The 22,681-nt window shown below is 41.3% G+C and overlaps 2 protein-coding genes across 3 annotated transcripts in view; one reads left to right on the forward strand and one right to left on the reverse strand.

The window, feature by feature from the left end:
* Positions 1–2,171: 2,171 nt before the first annotated feature.
* The window catches only part of LOC130357247 (gastrula zinc finger protein XlCGF57.1-like), a 39,586-nt gene continuing 19,076 nt past the window's right edge, over positions 2,172–22,681 (reverse strand). The window contains exons 2-3 of the mRNA XM_056559851.1: positions 15,901–15,976; positions 2,172–7,185 (exon numbers count right to left, since the gene is read on the reverse strand). Of these exons, the coding sequence (XP_056415826.1) occupies positions 5,564–7,185; positions 15,901–15,967 (1,689 nt within the window). The 5' untranslated portion in view covers positions 15,968–15,976 and the 3' untranslated portion in view covers positions 2,172–5,563. The remainder of the gene's footprint in view (positions 7,186–15,900; positions 15,977–22,681) is intronic.
* Positions 17,185–22,681, forward strand: part of LOC130357252 (gastrula zinc finger protein XlCGF57.1-like) — an 81,140-nt gene continuing 75,643 nt past the window's right edge. For both annotated transcript variants that reach the window (XM_056559865.1, XM_056559868.1), the window contains exon 1: positions 17,185–17,424. The gene's annotated coding sequence lies outside the window, so the exon portion shown is untranslated. The remainder of the gene's footprint in view (positions 17,425–22,681) is intronic.

A 22,681-nucleotide genomic window follows, 5' to 3' on the forward strand; every position in this document is an offset into this window, starting at 1 on the left:
AGGCACTCTGGATGGGAAATAACTGACATAGACAGTGATTTACAGCTCCCAGCAGATCTTTCTTACTTTTATATGTAAGGATTTGCTTTATCTATATTAGTTATCTACTTATTTTTCTTTAATCCTCACCTTTTCCTATTTCGGATGACATTTTGGGGCTTCAAAACCAATTATCAGGTTTCCATAGAGTTATGGTCCCAACATACAATGGTTTCAACATACAATGATCGTCCTGGAACCAATTAATATTGTAACTTGAGGGACCACTGTATATTGGATTGTATCCAATATACATTAAACATTTGCAAAAAACACCACTGTACCATACAATTTGTATGGTACAGTGGTGTTTTTTTGCAAATGTTCATTTGTTCAAAATGTTCAAATTTCATGCACATTAAATGCAACAGCACAGTGCAAATACTGCTGTTGCATTTAATGTGCATGAAAATTGCACTGTAAACCTCCTTTATTATTTATATAAAGTGTGTGTGAACTTAATCTGTATAGCTATGCTGTGGTTCCTGTAGGCTTTGGGTGCGTAAAGTGCGGGGGGCCTCCATGTCTATTTTGCTTGGGGCCCCCAAATTCCTTCAAACGGCCCTGAGCGTCAGGCAATACAAATTACATATACCTGGTGCGGGCCACAAACTTTCGTTCCTCAGGGTTAACAAACTTTCTGAATGTCATTTTAAATACTTTGAGGGGTGAAGTTTCTATAATGGAGTCCATTATGGGGGATTTTTTTTTTTTACAGAAAGGCCATTCAAATCCACTTCAAACTGAACTGGCCCCTGAAAAATTCAGATTTAAAATTTTTCATGAAAAATTGGAAAATTGCTGCTAAATTTGTAGCCCTTTAAAGTCTCCAAAAAGTAAAAACATGTCAAGTTTACGATTGCAATATAAAGTAGACATATTGTATATGTGAATCAATATATGATTTATTTGACATGTCCATTTTCCTTACAAGCAGAGAGTTTTCTAATTTTTCATAAATTTTTTTTAACCAAAAAATTATGAAAATATCGACAAAAATTTACCACTATCTTAAAGTAGAGTATGTCACTAAAAAACAATCTCTGAATAAAATTCATAAATAAAAGCATCCCCGAGTTATTAAAGGGGTACTCCGCTGCTGTGCAAGTTTCGGGACAATGTGACCCAGTCCTATGTGTTATCTGAACATCCTGCTGTTGCAGAGATTAGCGCTAGCTGTTTGGGGCAAAACTTACCTTTAGTTCTGGCAGGATATTGTGTAGTTTTTCGGGTTCTCCTTTGCTGGTGAGCACATTTCTTGCTCCTTTCACGGCCATGTTGTGTTTGTGACGTGTGTGTGGGTGTGCATGATGCTGTCCTTGCCTTTCCCCGTGCTCCAATTCTGGTCAAACCCTCCTCTTGAATATTCATTTTAGTTGTTTAGCCACTCCTTTTAGGAGTGCAGCCCTCGCAGCGCCTGTTGTGCATTGGCTGAAGCCTTACATGTTGAGTGATGCTTCCTTGCACTGCACGCAATAGCGTAGGAATGAATGAGGGAAGTTCGGTTGCAGTACAGCATCAGCTATTGGCCAGTGCAGGGCCGCATTAGACACTAGCAAGTTTCACAGAAAAGGTTCGAACACAATGATGCTGCCAGAAGGATGAACAAGGGGCGGAACAACATATTCTAAGCAGCACAAAGGGCAAAGACTAATGGCCAAGGAAGGGCGTGGAAAAGGAGGGGAAAAAGAGCAACGATAACAGGCGCAAGACCTCCTGGGAACTGTAGTTCTCCTGCTGGACAAAACAGGAAGACGGAGAGGGAAAGCAAAACAACACACAGAAAAAAAAGGGAGCACAAGACAAGCACGGACGACCAGGACCCCACGAATATTGCAGAGTAAGGTAAATGTGCATGAGAGCCAGCAGAGGGAAAACCACATTACCAACGGAGTACTCCTTTAATGCTTAAAGTGACAGTGGTCAGATGTGCAAAAAATGGCTGTGTCCTTAAGGGGTTAATATGTAATTTACACTTTTTAAGTCCCTATAGGGAACTATTATAAACAATCGTTAGATTGCGATGTAATGTTTAGTATTATGTAATAATAACATAGCACTGATCAGAATAACGAGAACCCCAGACACCCCCCCTCCCTCACAAGAGCCCCCCCCCCAGTAACTTCTTTTTTCCTATAAATGCTCTGATTGACATTGATAATGGCATCTAAAGGGTTAATGGCAGACATCATGGTGATCGCTTCTTGTATTCTCAGGCTGTTCTCCTCATGTCATTGTGGCTTTTCTCCAACACAAAAACACAATGATGGGTCAGTTTGGAGATTAGATTGTGAGCCCCATTGGGGACAAGGACCAAAGGGAGTGATGACAATCTCTGTACAGTGCTTTGGAATAAATTGGTGCCATGTAAAAAAGTATTATTATTATTGTAAAGATCTATAGTGACAGGACAGTGCTGCCCCGGTCCGTTATATAGAGAGAGGATACTTTAGGTCTCTGCCTGTGAGTACTACATGTCACCATTATATCTATTAACTGCTGAGGTAAAGTTGTGACACAATCCCGAGTAATTTAAGCCCCACCCCTGGAGCAACTGGAACCCCACCCACTGCTTGTTGGCCCCACCCCTTTCTGGGACCGTTTGCAACTTTGGCTGTGGTCAGGAAGCTTTGCTAGAAGGCTGGACAGTGGTCTCAACCCTGTGCTCCAGAATTACTGGTTACCTACCATGTGTATGTATTCCAGGACTACAACCAGCATGGACATGGTGGGGGTTATAGTCCTCCATGCACCAAGGAGCCCAGAGCTGACAACAGAGCTAACTACTGACCACTAGGGGGCAGTATGTGTCAGGATAGTCAGGCAGAGGTCTGTGTGCACATAGCTGGAACATCACAGGAGAAAGAGACAGAAGATACATGAGGAGATTACTCTTCTGTGTTATGCAACAATGGATTTTGTTGTTTTAAACTTAAAAAAAAAATGTTTTAGATTTTTGTATAGAAAAGTCATGTCCCACAGGATGTCTCTTCTGTTCTGTATAAAGAATAATGTCTGAATTCTCCAGATACAAAAAGAATAGAAGAAACAAAGAGAAGTCTTCATACTTTATTCTCAGGTAGAAGAACTTTGGGATACAGTCCATTTAGTCCAAACCCAGTTGGATGTGGAAATAGCAGTAATGGTTTTCAGTATTGTAGCCGGGCATTTCTAGTGTCCCTATAATGGTGATCTCCCCCCTGATCTTCAGATTGGGGGTGGAAGGACACAAGTCCCTGCTGGGCAGTACAGTTACTGAGGCGAGCATGTGACGTCCAGCGGGTTTCCTACACACATCCAATGGAATTAATAGGACTCGTGCACAGATTGGTCATCTCCATGTCCTATCTGACCATCAGACAGGAGAAGAACATTCCAGAGACACTATAACTTAGAAGACGTCCTGAGACATCAGGTCCTACAATGTGCACCGGACACATTTCCTACAGTCTGAACATTCTAATGACTTCTCTCCTCAGTCAGCTCTCACATCTTCCACAACACCAGATTTCCCCCATAGAGTGTATATCCTGAGGTGATGAACAAGATTTCATTTTTGGGGGGCACATGTTGTGACCTGTTTATACCTGCATCGGTCTAATCCCCTGTCTGGTATCCTGCACTGGTTTGCATCTTTTACTTTTGCATTCATTGTTATAGGACAGCCAGTCCATTCTGTGTATAAAGTATAGGGCAACATTACTTGGCTTTGCTGTTATACTGTGTAATGTGATTCTGTAGACTCGGTATTGTGTTTTCTGCTATATATATATATGGTTTACACATGAGGTTGGGGCTCTAGAAGGACTGAGCAGTATTATCTGCCCACCATTTATATACATGTGCCCTCTTGACGTGGTTATATCCTCCCCTCATGTTTTTGTAGGTTGCTCTGGTTAGAGCAATTTTAATTATTTTTAATTGTACGGTGTCTTTTTGTATCCATGTATTTTTGTATATATCTTTTGCTAATAAAGATTCATATTTTATACAGAATATTGTTGTTACTGATAGGTGTGCACTGCATTTTAGTATATCCGTTTTCTTCTCCTTTTGTTTTGTACAATATTTCATTTTGGACTAAAATATTTTTCACATTTTGAACATAAAAATGGCTTCTCCCCTGTGTGTGTTCTCAGATGTTTAACCCCTTAAGGACCAAGCCCATTTACACCTTAAGGGCCAGGCCAATTTTATTTTAGCGTTTTGGTTTTTTCCTCCTTACCTTCTAAAATCCATAACTCCTTTATATTTCCATCTACAGACCCATATAAGGGCTTGTTTTTTGCGTGGCCAATTGTACTTTGTAAGGAAACCTCTCATTTTACCATAAAATGTACGGCGAACCCCAAAAAATTTTTAGGGAGGAAATTTAAATGAAAACCAAAATTTTGCATATTTTGGAGGGTTTTGATTTCACACTATACTCTTTACGGTAAAAATGAGATGTGTTCTTTATTTTGTGGGTCAATACGATTAAAATGATACCCATGGCTAGATACTTTTATATTTTTGTACCGCTTAAAAAAATCTAAAACTTTTTGTACAAAATCAGTAAATTTAAAAATCGCCCTATTTTGACCACCTATAACTTTTTTCATTTTTCCATATATATGGCGGTATGAGGGCTCATTTTTTTGCGCCGCCATCTGTACTTTTTATCGATACCACGTTTGCATATATAAAACTTTTTGATCATTTTTTATAAAAAAATGTTTTAATAAAATGTGACAAAAAAAAAAGCATTTTTGGACTTTTAACATTTTTAACGTTTACGCCATTCACCGTACGGGATAATTAACATTATATTTTGATAGTACGGACATTTACGCATGTGGCGATACCAAATATGTTTATTTAAAAAAATGTTTACGCTTTTTGGGGGTAAAATGGGAAAAACTGACAATTTTCATTTTTTTGAGGGGAGGGGATTTTTTTTTTACATTTTTCAACTTTTTTAATTTTTTTATTTATTTATTTTTTACACTTTTTATGATGTCCCCATAGGGGAATATCTATAGCAATCCTTTGATTGCTAATACTGTTCAGTGCTATGTATAGGACATAGCACTGATCAGTATTATCTGTGATCTTCTGCTCTGGTCTGCTCAATCTCAGACCAGAGCAGAAGACCCCGGGAGACGTCCGGAGCCAGGTGAGGGGACCTTCGTCTGCCATGCTGGATGATCAGATCACCGCAGCAGCGCTCCGATCCGATCATCCATTCAAAGTACCGCACTGTATTGATCACGGCATCTGAGGGGTTAATAGCGGAAAAATCGCGCGACCGCGGATGTCGGCCATTACGTCCGTGGTCGTTAAGGGGTTAACAATATGTCTTACTAATACATTTTCCACATTCTGAACATGGATATGACTTCTTTAGGTTTGTCCTCATGTATACAGATGAATTTGACTTTTGGTAAAAACATTAGCCATATACTGTATATGATAACGGTTTCTCCCCTGTGTGATTTCTCAGATGTTTTACAAGCCTTGAGTTACGACTAAAACACTTCACACATTACGGACATGAAAATGGCTTCTCTCCCGTGTGAGTTCTCATATGATGCACAAGACTTGATTTTTTCCTAAAACTCTTCACACATTCCGGACATGAAAATGGCTTCTCCCCTGTGTGAGTTCTCATATGTTTTACAAGACTTGATTTATTACTAAAACACTTCACACATTCCGGACATGTAAATGGTTTCTCTTCTGTGTGAGTTCTCATATGATCCACAAGAGATACTTTCCTAGTAAAACACTTCACACATTCCGGACATGAAAATGGCTTCTCTCCTGTGTGAGTTCTCATATGATGCACAAGACTTGATTTTTGACTAAAACACTTTGCACATTCTGGACATGAAAATGGCTTCTCTCCTGTGTGAGTTTTCATATGTTCCACAAGAGTTGCTTTAATTCTAAAACATTTCACACATTCCGGACATGAAAATGGTCTGTCTTCTGTGTGAGTTTTCAGATGTTTTCCAAGATTTGATTTTTTCCTAAAACTCTTCACACATTCCGGACATGAAAATGGTTTCTCTCCTGTGTGAGTTCTCATATGATCCACAAGAGATACTTTCCTAGTAAAACACTTTCCACATTCCGGACATGAAAATGGCTTCTCTCCTGTGTGACTTCTCAGATGTTTTACAAGACTTGATTTATTACTAAAACACTTCAAACATTCTGGGCATGAAAATGGTTTCTCCTCTGTGTGAATTCTCATATGATCCACAAGAGATACTTTCCTAGTAAAACACTTTCCACATTCCGGACATGAAAATGGCTTCTCTCCTGTGTGACTTCTCATATGTTCCACGAGATGGGATTTATTCCTAAAACACTTTCCACATTCTGGACAGGAAAATGGCTTCTCTCCTGTGTGAGTTTTCATATGATCCACAAGACTTGGTTTTTGACTAAAACACTTCACACATTCCGGACATGAAAATGGCTTCTCTCCTGTGTGAGTTTTCAGATGTGTTACGAGATGTGATTTATTACTAAAACACTTTGCACATTCTGGGCATGAAAATGGTTTCTCCTCTGTGTGAGTTCTCACATGATCCACAAGAGATACTTTCCTAGTAAAACACTTTCCACATTCCGGACATGAAAATGGCTTCTCTCCTGTGTGAGTTTTCATATGTTCCACGAGATGTGATTTATTCCTAAAACACTTTACACATTCTGGACATGAAAATGGCTTCTCTCCTGTGTGAGTTCTCATATGTTTTTCAAGACTTGGTTTTTGACTAAAACACTTCCCACATTCTGGACATGAAAATGGCTTCTCTCCTGTGTGAGTTTTCAGATGTTTTACAAGATATGATTTATTACTAAAACACTTTACACATTCCCGACATGAAAACGGCTTCTCTCCTGTGTGAGTTCTCATATGTTCCACAAGAGATACTTTCCTAGTAAAACACTTCACACATTCCGGACATGAAAATAGCTTCTCTCCTGTGTGGGTTTTCATATGTTCCACGAGATGTGATTTATTCCTAAAACACTTCGCACATTCTGGGCATGAAAATGGTTTCTCCTCTGTGTGAGTTTTTATATGATCCACAAGATATACTTTCGTAGTAAAACACTTCATACCTTCCGGACATGAAAATTGCTTCTTTCCTGTGTGAGATCAATGTTCAAATAAATAAAATGAGCAAAGCACAATACAGTCAACACATCTAGATAACAGGCTCACTTTTTTTCTAGGTGCACACGGAGGGGGAGATTTATCAATATGTGTCAGTGTGCAGCCACTTCACATCATTTATTTTTTGTGTTTTTGGCTTAGGTGCGCCAAATTTATCAAAACGGAGTGAGGTTTGATAAATTTTGCACTAATTTGAAATCAACTCAGAACTTGCTGTAGGATGTCATTTTTCTAAGGCAAGGTAGACGTAGAATTAATTTGCAATTTTTTTAAACGTATGTGCAATAAATTTGCACAGTTTTAAAAAAGACACAGGTAATATACCTCATCCACTGCATAGTCATGAATGAAGCACTGCAGTTCATGGTCACTTTTGCCAAAGTTTACTATTTAAAAATTGCTCCAAGTGTTTGTGCAAAAACTAACTGTGCAAAAATTTTGCACCAAATTTCAGCCAATAAAATGTCAGGAAGGCAATGATTAATATTCCCCAGAAAGTTTCAAGTAAAGCCATGTACAAATAACAAAACAACATGTAGTCATATAAAGTAAACAAAATCTACCAAAATTGCCAAGTTGGTATTTGAAGGAAATGTGCAGATTTGTGGTCAGTTCAAATGATACGGCACAATTGAGTTCCAAATATAGGTGACTTATTCACTCAATAGCCACTACACCATAGAGCTCCATGTAAACTCAGCAGCAACTTAAATCGACACGTGTGTAGGGCATACAAATGCTGACCGCACGCCAAGTAAAACAATGAGAAAAATTGGAAAAATTTTCCGGATTTATTTTTCCCTTTTCATTTTATTCATATTGCACTTCAGATCGTCTTGAAAAGACTAAATAGCAGCATATTTAGCAGCAGAATTAGACAGCATAAGCAGTAGTTCCACCAGTCATGGCACAACGTTTCAGGGACGGACCCCCTTATTCATGCGCATTGACTGCTGGGAGCATGAACAGGTAAGTAAGACATCCACACCAGCATGCAATTAGACTAGCTGGACATCGTTGTAACTTGCACATTAATTCTAAAAATTATTTTAAACAGCAGGCAGTGCATAGTGTGGAACTTACGAAAAGACATTAAAGCTACATTGTTCATTCAAACCTTTCGGTATTAATGTTTTGAGTTCTGTAATCCAAAACGCTTCACGTTGAAGCAAGCGCTTTTGATTAAGATTTTCATTCGTGTGAACAGTAACCTGTTCCACGATTTGCAACCGTAATTCTGAAATTTGCTGACCATATTGTTGAAAGTGCCGTGCAACCGTGGTTTCTCCATATTTATTAAATGTTACGTCTGTTTCATGTTGTTCATTTTTTTCATTTTTTAAGGGTTTTCTGATTGCAGCTTTATGTTCAATTAAACGTGTTTTAATACTTCTTGAAGTTTGTCCAATGTAGCATTTGCCGCACGAGCATTTTAACAAATAAATTACATTACTCGAGCTGCAAGTAAAAAAGCCTCTAATATTTATTTTATGCCCTTTTGTAGGACGATGAATTATATCACCCCTGATGATGTTACTACAATTTGTACATGTTAGACACGGAAACGTCCCCTGTCTACGAGATGCAAAAAATGTTTGTCTATCTTTCTTTTTTTACAGTAATATCACTTTTAATTAATTAAAAGTAGTAACATCATCAAGGGTGATATAATTCATCATCCTACAAACGGACATAAAATAAATATTAGAGGCTTTTTTACTTGCAGCTCGAGTAATGTAATTTATTTTATAAAATGCCTGTGCGGCAAATGCTACATTGGACAAACTTCAAGAAATATTAAAACACGTTTAATTGAACATAAAGCTGCAATCAGAAAAGCCTTAAAAAATGAAAAATATGAACAACATGAAACAGACGTAACATTTAATAAATATGGAGAAACCACGGTTGTACGGCACTTTCAACAATATGGTCATCAAATTTCAGAGTTACGGTGGCAAGTCGTGGAACAGGTTACTGTTCACACGAATGGAAATCTTAATCGAAAGCGCTTGCTTCAACATGAAGCATTTTGGATTACAGAACTCAAAACATTAATGCCGAAAGGTATGAATGAACAATGTAGCTTTAATTTCTTTTTGTAAGTTCCACACTATGCACTGCCTGCTGTTTAAAATAATTTTTAGAATTAATGTGCAAGTTACAACGATGTCCAGCTAGTCTAATTACATGCAGCTTGGAAAAGATACCCTTTTGGTAGCCATTGATATTGAATCTTTATACACGTGTATTCGCCATGTGGATGGATTGGAAGCTACAGAATTATTTCTAAGATGCAGTAATATTAAACCTGAAATGTCCTCTTTAATATGTCAATTACTAGACTTCGTCCTTACTCACAACTTCTTTACATTTAATGGATCCCTCTACCTGCAGCCTTGTGCGCCCTCGTATGCAAATTTGTTCCTGGGGCTGTGGGAGAGGGATCTATTCCTGTCAGATCATGGGGACCTCTCAATGGAACGTGTCCTTTTTTGGGCACGGTACATTGATGACGTCCTCATTATCTGGCAGGGTACAATAGACGAACTGGAATCATTCATGTGTCAACTTAACCACAACACCAAAAATATTAAAGCCACTTATTCATATGATTACACTTCGATTCCTTTTCTAGATGTGACTCTGATTAAAGACACCAATGGATTCCTTCAGACTGATGATTACAGAAAACCGACTGCGACTAACACCTATCTTCATGCAACATCCGCTCACCCAAAACATGTTTTAAAAGCCATTCCGGTGGGTCAATATCTACGCATTAGAAGGATATGCTCCTCAGATGAAAGATTTGAAGAACAAGCAAAATTGTTACAGAAAAGATTTAAAGAGAGAGGCTACAGCCAGCGATGCTTAAAACGTGCATACAAACGAGCTAAAGCAACACTGAGACATCAATTACTGCATAGAAAGAAGGAGCCGATTCCGGACGACACAGTAAGATACATCTCAGATTACAATGATCAGTGGGACACCATGAGAAGGATTATTGAAAAACATCTCCCTATACTAAGGATAGGACACTATCCTCCAGCACTATATACCTCCACGAATTCAGATGACCGCAAGAAGAGCAAGAAATCTAAAAGACATCTTAGTGAAAAGGGAGTATATCACTAGTACTGTAAACCTTTTTGGCGGAAAGGGTCCTAAAAATGGGTGTTTCCCTTGTGGAAAATGTGTCGCGTGTCCGAATGTAGAAAAAAGTGACAGCTTCGTAGATTCATAAGGGCTTAAGACCTTCAGTATTCAACATCACATTACATACAATTCTAAAGCTCTAGTCTACTATGCTTCATGTCCATGTTCAAAAATATATGTCGGACTCACCACAAGAGCTTTAAAGGTTCGTATTAGAGAACATGTGAGAGACATTAGATTGGCATCTGAACATGAACATCCTGAGGAGTTGAAGTCTATTCCTAGACATTTTTTGGCTGAACATGGTGGGGACCCCAAGGCATTGAAAATAAAGGGCATTAATATGATTGATTTAGGCATGAGAGGTGGTGACATTCTAAAAATACTAGCACAATGTGAAACAAGTGGATCTGGCGTTTGAACTCTTTACAACCACAAGGGTTGAATGAGGTATTACCATTCTCCCCATTTCTCTGACCACCTGACGGTTTTCTCAGCAGCTTTTGCTTTTTAATATTTGTTTTAATTGGTTTTATGTACTAATAAGCTTTTTTCCCATTTTTCCCCCTTTTTTTTTATGTCAGTGGTGTTGTATCATCGCGTGACTAGTAGCCTTTTTTTGGAATCCTGGGATCCTATATGCGGACTATTAACAAGATTTATGAATGTTATGGGGATTGATACTTGGGGGTAGATATGTATAAAATCTATTGTACCTAATTTCGATATAATGTATGGATATAATTTTGCTGTCATTAATTACCCTGCTTAGCTTGAGAGATCCTTTCAATTGTGGTTTTCTTCCTTTTCCTCTTCCTCCTTCCCCTCCTTCTCCCTCATTCCCTTTTCCTTCTCTTTCCTTCCCCCCTTCCCTTCCCCCCCCCCAACACCATTGTTAGTATATATGAAGTTTAAGTCCATTAAGTACTGGGTCTCTTGGTTTGCCTGGACACGACGACTCCGCCCAATAGTGGGTTCGGGGCCGTCGGGGTTAATGCTGATCAATAGACCCAGTACCTCTATGTCTGCTGTGCGCACGAGCGCGGTCCGGCGGACGGCGTCCTTCCGGATCTGTGGCTGTAGGGCCGATCATGTGATGCGGTCACGTGACCGCGTCATGTGATTCGGCGTGTGACGCAGATTGCGGAAGTGGCGGCGCCCGGCCGAGACTGCACTTCATGCTCCGATTATGGCAGACAGACAGGTGGTTCCCCTAAAGGTAATTTTATGGCAAATTCTGATTGTTGGACATCACCTTAAATAGGATTGCTTGATGAGTTAACGCCAAACGTGCGTTGGGGTGGCGTTGCTCCAGCAGACCCTGATAGGAATTGGATGTTACAGTTTGGTATGCCTCTTGTCTTCACTGTGTGCATTGTTGTTAAAATGTTTAATATACAATATAACTCATGCAAGGTATAACTCTAGGGTATACAAGATGGCTAACTTGACACTGTATAATAGTTAGAGCATTGTTTTTCCTATATATGTGCTGTTAAAGGGGTAGTCCAGTGGTGAAAAACCTATCCCCTATCCTAAGGATAGGGGATAAGTTTGAGATCGCGGGGGTCCGACCGCTGGGGCCCCCTGCGATCTCTCTGTACGGGGGCCAGGCTCTCCGGCAAGATAGCGGGTGTCGACCTCCGCACGAAGCGGTGGCCGACACGCCCCCTCAATACATCTCTATGGCAGACCCGGAGATTGCCGAAGGCAGCGCTTCGGCTCTGCCATAGAGTTGTATTGAGGGGGCGTGTCGGCCGCCACTTCGTGCGGAGGTCGACACGCCCCCTTCCCGCGGGCTGTCAGGGCTCCGTACAGGAGATCGCAGGGGGCCCCAGCGGTCGGACCACCCGCGATCTCAAACTTATCCCCTATCCTTAGGATAGGGGATAAGTTGTTCACCACTGGACTACTCCTTTAATGCATACATGTGTGACTATGCACCATGTTACTTTTCCTTATGTAACTTATTAATGTGGATCTGTCTGTGAGCAATGCCGTTGTCTCTCCACTTTGTGGATGCTTCTCCCTATATGTGATTTTAAATTAACTTTTTAATGCATACCCAATAAAATTATGTAATTTTTATATTATAAGTGTCTCCATTCTCTTTTTCTGCTGCGATATTTGTGTAGGAGTACACAATAGGTTGATTGTAATAAGTACTATCTTGATATATTGATACAAAACTTTGTTTGCTGTTGTACTTATATTTACAGGTGTGGATGTCTTACTTACCTGTTCATGCTCCCAGCAGTCAATGCGCATGAATAAATGGGTTCGCCCCTGAAACATTGTGCCATGACTGGTGGAACTACTGCTTATGCAGTCTAATTCTGCTGCTAAATATGCTGCTATTAAGTCTTTTCAAGAAGATCTGAAGTGCAATATGAATAAAATGAAAAAGGAAAAATAAATCCGGAAGAATTTTCCAAAGAAATCGTGAGTTATGATTTAATCCTTTACTCACTCTCATTGTTTTACCTGGCGTGCGGTCAGCATTTGTATCAGATTTGTGGTCAGATAATAAAATCTCTATATCTCAGGACAGGTGACTACATTCAGCCCATTTCCCACACATATACATGTATTTACCAGAAGTGTAGTCTGATACAATTTTAAATCCTTGTAAAAACTTATATACATGAAGAAAATGGCCAATACTTGGTCACTAGATGACTATATTTGGGCCATTAAAGTGCATAGGGCCATGTGATCACGTGTATCTATCTATCTATCTATATATCTATACATACATACATATATTATATTGGCATCTGAATTTGATAAAATACCAATGTATACAAGTTACATAAGGGCAAATCATGAAGTGAACAAGTCCTTACACATCCAGCACCCACCATGTATAGAGCAGACTCAGCTCCTAAGCCCGCTTCATGCACTCTTAAAGGGGTACCCAGGTGGAAAACTTTTTCTTTTTTTAAATCAACTGGTGCCAGAAATTTAAACAGATTTGTAAATTACTTCTATTAAAAATTCTTAATCCTTTCAGTACTGATTAGCGGCTGTATACTACAGAGTAAATTATTTTCTTTTTGGATTTCTTTTCTGTCAGGACCACAGTGCTCTCTGCTGACACCTCTGTCCATTTTAGGAAATGCCCAGAGCAGCATTTGTTTGCTATGGGGATTTCCTCCTGCTCTGGACAGTTTCTGACATGGACAGAGGTGTCAGCAGAGAGCACTGTGGTCATCACAGAAAAGAAATCCAATAAGAAGAGAATTTCCTCTGTAGTATACAGCTGCTTATAAGTACTTGAAGAATTAAGATTTTTTAATGGAAGTAATTTACAAATCTGTTTATTTCTGGCATCAGTTGATAAAAAAAAAAAAAAAAGTAAATAAGGTTTCCACCGGAGTACCCCTTTAAGTCTGCTCCATGCGACCTTAACCCCTTAAGGACGCAGGACGTAAATGTACGTCCTGGTGAGGTGGTACTTAACGCACCAGGACGTACATTTACGTCCTGTGCATAACCGCGGGCATCGGAGCGATGCCCGTGTCATGCACGGCTGATCCCGGCTGCTGATCGCAGCCAGGGACCCGCCGGCAATGGCCGACGCCCGCGATCTTGCGGGCGTCCGCCATTAACCCCTCAGGTGCCGGGATCAATACAGATCCCGGCATCTGCGGCAGTGCGCGATTTAAAATGAACGATCGGATCGCCCGCAGCGCTGCTGCGGGGATCCGATCATTCAGAACGCCGCACGGAGGTCCCCTCTCCTTCCTCCGTCCGGCTCCCGGCGTCTCCAGCTCTGGTCTGTGATCGAGCAGACCAGAGCAGGAGATGACCGATAATACTGATCTGTTCTATGTCCTATACATAGAACAGATCAGTATTAGCAATCATGGTATTGCTATGAATAGTCCCCTATGGGGACTATTCAAGTGTAAAAAAAAATGTAAAAAAATGTAAAAGTAAAAAAAAAGTGAAAAATACCCTCCCCCAATAAAAAAGTAAAACGTCCGTTTTTTTCTATTTTACCCCCAAAAACCGTAAAAAACATTTTTTATAGACATATTTGGTATCGCCGCGTGCGTAAATGTCCGAACTATTAAAATAAAATGTTAATGATCCCGTACGGTGAACGAAAAAAAAAAAGGCCAAAATTCCTACTTTTTTAATACATTTTATTAAAAAAAAATATATAAAAAATGTATTAAAAGTTTTTTATATGCAAATGTGGTATCAAAAAAAAGGACAGATCATGGCGCAAAAAATGAGCCCCCATACCGCCGCTTATATGGAAAAATAAAAAAGTTAGAGGTCATCAAAATAAAGGGATTATAAACGTACTAATTTGGTTAAAAAGCTTGTGATTTTTTTTTAAGCGCAACAATAATATAAAAGTATGTAATAATGGGTATTATTTTAATCGTATTGATCCTCAGAATAAAGAACACACGTCATTTTTACCATAAATTGTACGGCGTAAAAACGAAACCTTCCAAAATTAGCAAAATTGCGTTTTTCGTTTTAATTTCCCCACAAAAATAGTGTTTTTTGGTTGCGCCATACATTTTATGATATAATGAGTGATGTCATTACAAAGGACAACTGGTCGCGCAAAAAACAAGCCCTCATACTAGTCTGTGGATGAAAATATAAAAGAGTTATGATTTTTAGAAGGCGAGGAGGAAAAAATGAAAACGTAAAAATTAAATTGTCTGAGTCCTTAAGGCCAAAATGGGCTGAGTCCTTAAGGGGTTAATATATGTTTGATCCCCTCTTGAATAACAGAAACATTTTAGATACTTACACATCATTTGGAAAAGATTCTATATAAGAACAAGAAGATCCAGCAGAGATAAAGAATGAAATCCAAGATTCTTTATTCCATTACATTAAATTAACAGAACACATGTCAGGGAGATAAAATGACGCATTTCAGGTGTTCATATGGCCCTTAGTCATACCAAGACAACAATAAAAAGACCAAAATGTTTACTTATACAATTATAATGTACATGTTATGAGGATAAGTAAGGCCGCGTGTCACAGGCTGAAACGCGTCATCTCCATGCCTGTCCTGTATGCTGCTTGCATGATAAAATAAACCACATATCTGTTTGAAACTGCTGCACTGGACCTCCTCCTTTCCTGATTGCATATCAGTGAATCCGCACCTGTCCGTGCTGCAGCGGGTCTACACTGGGTGAGCTGATCCTACTTCTCTCTTGTTACAATTATAATGCTACAATACTTTACTCTCTTATGATCATGTATGTGAAGGGTAAATATGCTTTCCAGTCCTATTGGTAGGAGATCATGTGATCTTTATATACACATGGCTGTGGAAGATAGTTTTTAGTATGAACACCTGAAACGCGTCACTTTATCTCCCTGACCTGTGTTCTGCCCTGCGCCCACTCCCTGTCTATGATGCGCGCTATCAATACAATATACATCTCCACCACTAAAAAGCAGGAAGAAATATCTTAAGGAACCTCAGTCTGCAATTTATAATGACAGAATAAAACATAAGATGTATGAAAGGCTCTTACCATTCTCTGATATGGGGTTTTCTAGTCCACTCATTGTTCCTCCAGAACTTTCCTGCAAAGATTCCATATTATAGACCTGAGGAAAAAAACATAAAGAAACCTTAGTTTATCGTCTATCCAGGTGAGTGTTACATCCCCCCTAGAAGGTATGAACCAATCTGCACAAGGATCTCCTCAAGTGGTGATCACATAGGATCTACAATCATCCCAGTCTCTTTCCTACAATTATTGTGGGGTTCAGTGATGGCCGCAGACAGGGCCAGACTGGGACTAAAAAGCCGCCCTGGACACAACCCTACCAGCCCACATACAATATACACATGGCATAAACAACAAATATGAAACAATTACAATATCTTATAATTCCTTCTACTTCCAGTCACCTCAGAGATGTTCTAGTCACCATACATGGACCCTCCACACACTCAGGTCTCTATCTCCAGTCAGTGTCTCCAGTGTCCCAAGTATATTCTCCTGGTAAGTTCCCCCATATGAGCCATGCTGGGGTCTTTTATACCCTTTTCACCATCAGATTGGCCTCCCCTCCCCCACCTACAATATGTAAAGTAAGAATGATGGGGCCAGAACCTGTCCAACCAGTTTTAGCATTCTATGGCCTCCTGGGATCAGCCTTCATTTACACATTGTATTGCAGGGTGGAGACATATTGGTCACACCCCTATTTACATCTGTAAGAGATACCGGGGATACTCTGAGACCTTTTCATATGATAATCAGAGGAAACAATCAGCATTTTCTCTCCTAATGAGGAACATGAACCCATAGGTCCCACACAACTTAACTCTAAAATAAACACACAACAACTGAGCTGGTGGATAAAATTGTCCACAATGTTTTACTAAAGGTTAAATAAATTATAATTTTATCAAAAATTTTAATTTGCCAAGATAACATAACTTAATAATTTTGACCAAAATACCAAATACTCAAACCAAATTAAATACCAGAACTATAAAAATAAACATGTCCACAAATGAAGTTCCCTTCTCCTAATCTTCACCACAGGCTGACTGAGCTGGAGACACCAGAGTCCTGTATTTAGGGGGGGAAAACCTGTTCCCGCCGTTGGGCCTGTAGCCAATCAGAATGCTGTTGGGGGCAGAAGCATCGCTGGGCAGAAGATCACAGTTGCCGGGCAGAATCTGGACGTCCAATCAGAACCAGGAATCCATCTCTTATCAGAAAAGCTGTTGCTGGGCAGAATAACTAAGTACAGAAATAACCTGAGGGGAAAAGGTGGGGGAGGGGGAGAGCACAACAACATGTATACTGGGAACCATGATGTCTTGTGTCCCTCCACCTCCAGACATGACACCATACACAGGACTCTCCATCTTTATCTCACATAGATGTAATTCTCCATATTATATCACATACAACCTATTATAAGGATTTCACAGACCAAACCTCCATATTTCCTGCACATATAAAGAAGGTTTATGACACAAAGAGGAACGAGACCTCAACATGACAGAAAATGACAATACATGAGGACGACTCTAGGTGAGTATTCCATGGATTACAGCAGGCAGTGCCGTCCTGAACCTCACTGAGATATGAAGGTGGGGTCCAGGGGCGGACTGACCGGCTGGTTAATTCGGCTGTGGTCTGAAGGCCCGGCCGGGTAAAGGGCCCGCTGCAGCTGCTGAGGATTCAGGACACTTGTCTCGGATCCCCAGTCCAACAAGCACTACTTTCAGCTGATGTATTTCTCTATATAAATATCCCTGTGCTGTTCCTGCTCTAGTATCATTAGTAGAGACAGGCAGCAGAGCAGGGATGAAGGGAACCTGATTGATGTCTCCGCCCCTAGCACAGGAAGAGGGCGGGGCTGAGAGCTGACAGGCCTCCCAGGAACAGAGCAGCTTCATGTGAGGTGAGGGATGTCCCTGTGTGCTGCCTCTCTCCCTTCTGATCAGCAGTATATCCTGGGGCTGGTTGACGTGTATAGTAGCAGCCCATTTGGGGTCACTTTCCCTCCTCCAGTGTTCATAGGTCACGAAAAGGTCACATTACAAGAACAATTTTGGGAAAAATCATGGCAAAAATGGCGCAGTGTTTCCGTGATTTTTCGAAATCGCGGTAAAACGGCGCCATTTTTGCCTGGATTTTTCAAAAAAATTATTCTGGTAATGTAACCTGTTGGCAAAGGAGAAGGGAAAGTGACCCCACTGGGGCGACAACACGTGGACACACTGCTTGTTTATTTATCATTAACCCCTTAAGGGTACATTCACATGTACAGGATCTGCTGCATATTTTGTGCAGCTGATTTTGCAACCCATTAGCTTCAATGGGTAGTAAAATCATCTGCAGAAAATATACAGCAGATCCTGTACTTGAGAACGTACCCTAAGTGCTCATTCACATGGACCGATCCACATTGTATTTTAGGCTGCAGATTTGCCCACAATGGACCCTACAGTGCTGCCTCCATCTGTGTCTGCTCATAGTGGCAATCCGCCGCTATGAGCAGACACGCTTCAATGTGCATGTTCGCCGCACGCATGTGCAGTGTACTCGCACACATCGCAGCCGCTCCCTCTGCTCCCTGAGCTAGGCCGAGAGCAGCCGCAATGTGTGAGAGTATACACATTGAAGTGTGTCTGTTCGTAGCAGTGGATTGCCGCTATGAGCAGGCACAGATGGAGGCAGTACTGTAGGGTCCATTGTCGGCAGATTCGCACCATAAAATACGCTGCGGATCTGTCCTTGTAAATGAGCCCTAAGGACACAAGTAGAGATGAGCGAACTTCCAGCAATTCGATTTGTCACGAACTTCTTGGCTCGGCGTTTGCTGACTTTTCCTGCATAAATAAGTTCAGCTTTCAGGTTCTCTTGTGGGCTGGAAAAGGTGGATACAGTCCTAGGAGAGAGTCTCCTAGGACTGTATCCACCTTTTCCAGCCCACCGGAGCACCTGAAAGCTGAACTAATTAATGCAGGCTAAAGTCAGCAAATGCAGAGCCGAGAAGTCTGTGACGAATCGAATTACTGTAAGTTCGCTCATCTCTAGACACAAGGCGTACATGTACGCACAGTGTCTGCTCCCACTGTGTTGTATAAATCATTAGCTGGAACCCTCGGCTAATGCCAGACATCACCAATCAGGCTGAAGTCCGACATTAACCCTTTAGATTCAATGTTGTTGAATCTAAGTGGCCCTGTATATAATCACTTATATGGTGTACAGCTGGTATATACTGCTATATGGGAACTGTATGGGGGAACACTGGTGTGTACAGTGACCCCCCAACCTACGATGGCCCCGACATACGATAAGTTCAACATGCAATGGCCTCTCAGAGGCCATCACATGTTGAAGGCAGCATCAACATACGATGCTTTTGTATGTCGGGGCCATCGCATAAACGGCTATCCAGCAGCGCTGACTGCTTCAGCTGCCGCCAGATAGCCATTTACGGTGCCCCGTGTGCTCCGGTGATGGTCTCCTACCTGTCCTCGAGGCACCCGAAGCGTCCTCTTCACGATCCCCTGCATCGCCGGTGCTCTCCATCGTCGTCATCACGTCGCCACGCGCACCGTCCCGTCATCCAATAGGAGCAGCGTGCGTAGTGACGTGATGGCGGCGACGTGAGAGCGACGATCCCTGAGAAGCAGAGACGTCCGAAGCGTCGGGGACACCACGGGGACGCGGCAACAGCGATAGAGGGCGACACCCAGGGCAGCGGTGACTGTTCGGAGCGGCGGGGACAGGTGAGTACAACTTCCTATACTTTACATTGCACGGATCCCTCAACATACGATGGTTTCAACAAACGATGGTTCATTTGGAACGGATTACCATCGTATGTTGAGGGACCACTGTATAGTGGTTTATTTCAGTACAGTATGTTGGTATTATCCAGTTATTGTGTGGTGGTATATATTTCCTTCTTGTATACAGGTATTATTGGTGATGAAAAATTCTTACCTATGTTATATATATATTTCATTTTATATGTAGAAGTGGTGCATGAGGAGGGATTTGTGTAGAAGAGGGGTGGAGCAGAGGTGTGGCCCGGGGCCGACTGGCGGCCCTTGTTCATTTGGTCTGGGGGCCCCCCTGAGTGTTGTCAGTCCGCCCCTGGTGGGGTCTACTATTCACAATATATGCACACTGACTATGCAGGGACCTTAAAGCATTAAAGCGTACCCATCATATCCCCAAAAAAAAAAAAAAAATAAGTTATCTGTTGCTCAGTGCCTCATCCTGATCCTATACATATAACTTTATATGTCTAGCTTCTGTATTTCTTTTAAAATCAGCTTATATCAGATCACACTCATTTTCCATCTTCTCTCAGGCAGGGGGCGTGTCCCTCTCCTGCCCTCACTGTACATGACTAAACTTCCTCCCTCACTGTGTCACTGAGCTGTCAGCCAATCACTGCACTCTGCTCTGTAACCCTTTCCACTCTGGTTTTATGCTGCACATGTTACACAGAGAGGAAGAAGGATTACTGGAGTTTGCCTGCTGTTCTCCTTATACACTATGTAGTAGGGGTGTGAATTGGCAAGAATCTGGCAATACGATACGTATCATGACACACATCTGATGAGACAATATATCCCGATTCTGTCTCAAAGACGATATATTGCTATTTTTTTTGCATGAGGCTGTATGAAGGCTAATTTTTTGCGCCATAATCTGTTTTTTGTATTGGTACCATTTTGGTACTGATCTGACTTTTTAATCTCTTATCTTTTTTTCTGGGATATTATAAAAATTGCAATACTGTGTTTTTATTTTATTTTTAACATATACTTCATTTACCGTACGGGATACATAATGTTATATTTTAATAGTTCGTACAATTACGCACTCAGTGATACCAAATATGTTTATTGTTATTATGTTTACATGTTTTTATATAGGAATAGGGGGTGATTTGAACTTTTAACATGGAAGGGGTTAATGTGTGTTTTTTAAACTTTTATTAAAACATTTTTTGTTTTTGTTTTACACTTTATTAGACTTTCAGGAGGAATCACTAGATTCCTCATACAGATCAATAGAGTTCTATTGAACTCCATTGATCTGTGTGCTCTGCGAGCCAGGCTGGCTCTGCGATCGCCGCATGCTGGCTATTAGCGGTGTCCCCCAGCTACTGAAATCAGCCGGGGGCTGCATAGTACAGAGTGGGCAGGAGTCCAGAGCCTTCTCCATTCACCCCTCTGAGCGCCACCCTGCTTGCCCGAAGGAGGACTAAGGGCTGGAAATTTCACCTGCCCGGCGCCCAGAACTGCATGTCTGGGGCGTCGGGAGATAGGAATTCCACATCCCTGAAAAGATCCATTCGAAAATATTTTGAATCGATACAGTATCGTCTAATGAAATATCACGATACTTGACTGAATAAATTATTTCTTACACCCCTACTATGTCGTACAGCCCTGCGCGTGACTGTTTTTTCAATCCCGCTCCCGATGATTTTTTGTCCAATCGCATCCGCTAACATAATAATGTACAGATACTAGGGTGCAATGCTCTGCACATATTGTGTAGTACACACACTGCTATACATGGGGCGTATGTGCAGAGCATTGCACTCTAGTGTATGTACAGATGTGAATTGCAGTGACTGTGCTGACTCAGAGGCCCTGGGTCACTGACCGATGCAATGCTCTGCACATACCCCCACCTGTATAGGAATGTACACTACACACACTGCTATACAGATGGGGGTATGTGCAGACTGCAGAGCATTGCACCCTAGGCCTAGGGTCTATAGAAGTCCATAGGGTGCAAAGCTCTGCAGTCTGCACATACCCCCCCATGTGTATAGCAGTGTGCGTAGTCTACATTACTACTGGGGTGATACTGTAACAAACCTCCTCCTCATGTAATCTCATTACTACTGGGGTGACACACTGTAACAAACCTCCTCCTCATGTAATCTCCTTACTACTGGGATCACACACAGTAACACCCCCTTCCTCATGTATCTCCTTACTACTGGGTTGTGAATCGGCAAGAATTTGGCGATACGATACGCATCGCAATACACGTATGACGATACGATATATCCTGATATATCGCGATATATCCAGATTATGTCTCAAAAACAATATATAGTGATTTTTACGCACGCAGTGATACCAAATATGTTTATTTTTATTATGTTTACATTTTTTTTAATATAGGAACAGGGGGTGATTTGAACTTTTAATATGGAAGGGGTTAATGTGTGTCTTTTACACTTCTTTTTTTTTTAAACAATATTATAATTTCACCCCCAAAAACCCAGGAAAAGTTATTGAATAGACTATAAGCCTAGGGTGGGAAATACATCATCCCCCCATGTCATTATCCAGACTCCAGTCATCATCCCCCCCCCCTTCATGATCACCGCCTGTCAAACCCTTCATCAGTGGTCTTCAACCTGCAGACCTCCAGACGTTGCAAAACCACAACTCCCAGCATGCCCGGACAGCCATCGGCTGCTGGGATTTGTAGTTTTGAAACCTCTGGAAGTCTGCAGGTTGAAGACCACTGTGGCTTTCGTCATCATCCAGACCCCCGTCATCATTCCCCCCCCACCCGTCATCATACCCCCCCTCCCTGTGCGGCGGCATCAAGGCTACGTCACTAGTCCGGGGCAGGACCGGAGCGCGGAGAAGAGGGCCCCCCGGTGAAAATGGACAGCCTGGAACGACTAACCCTCCCCATCAGACGGTCCCTGCAGCATAGATGGCCCGGACCAGCTCACCCTTCCTTCCCACCAAGGGGAGGTGAGTAGAAAACAAAAGGGGGGGGT

This window comes from Hyla sarda, chromosome 2, assembly GCF_029499605.1.
Source record: "Hyla sarda isolate aHylSar1 chromosome 2, aHylSar1.hap1, whole genome shotgun sequence".
Classification (NCBI taxonomy): Eukaryota; Metazoa; Chordata; class Amphibia; order Anura; family Hylidae; genus Hyla; species Hyla sarda.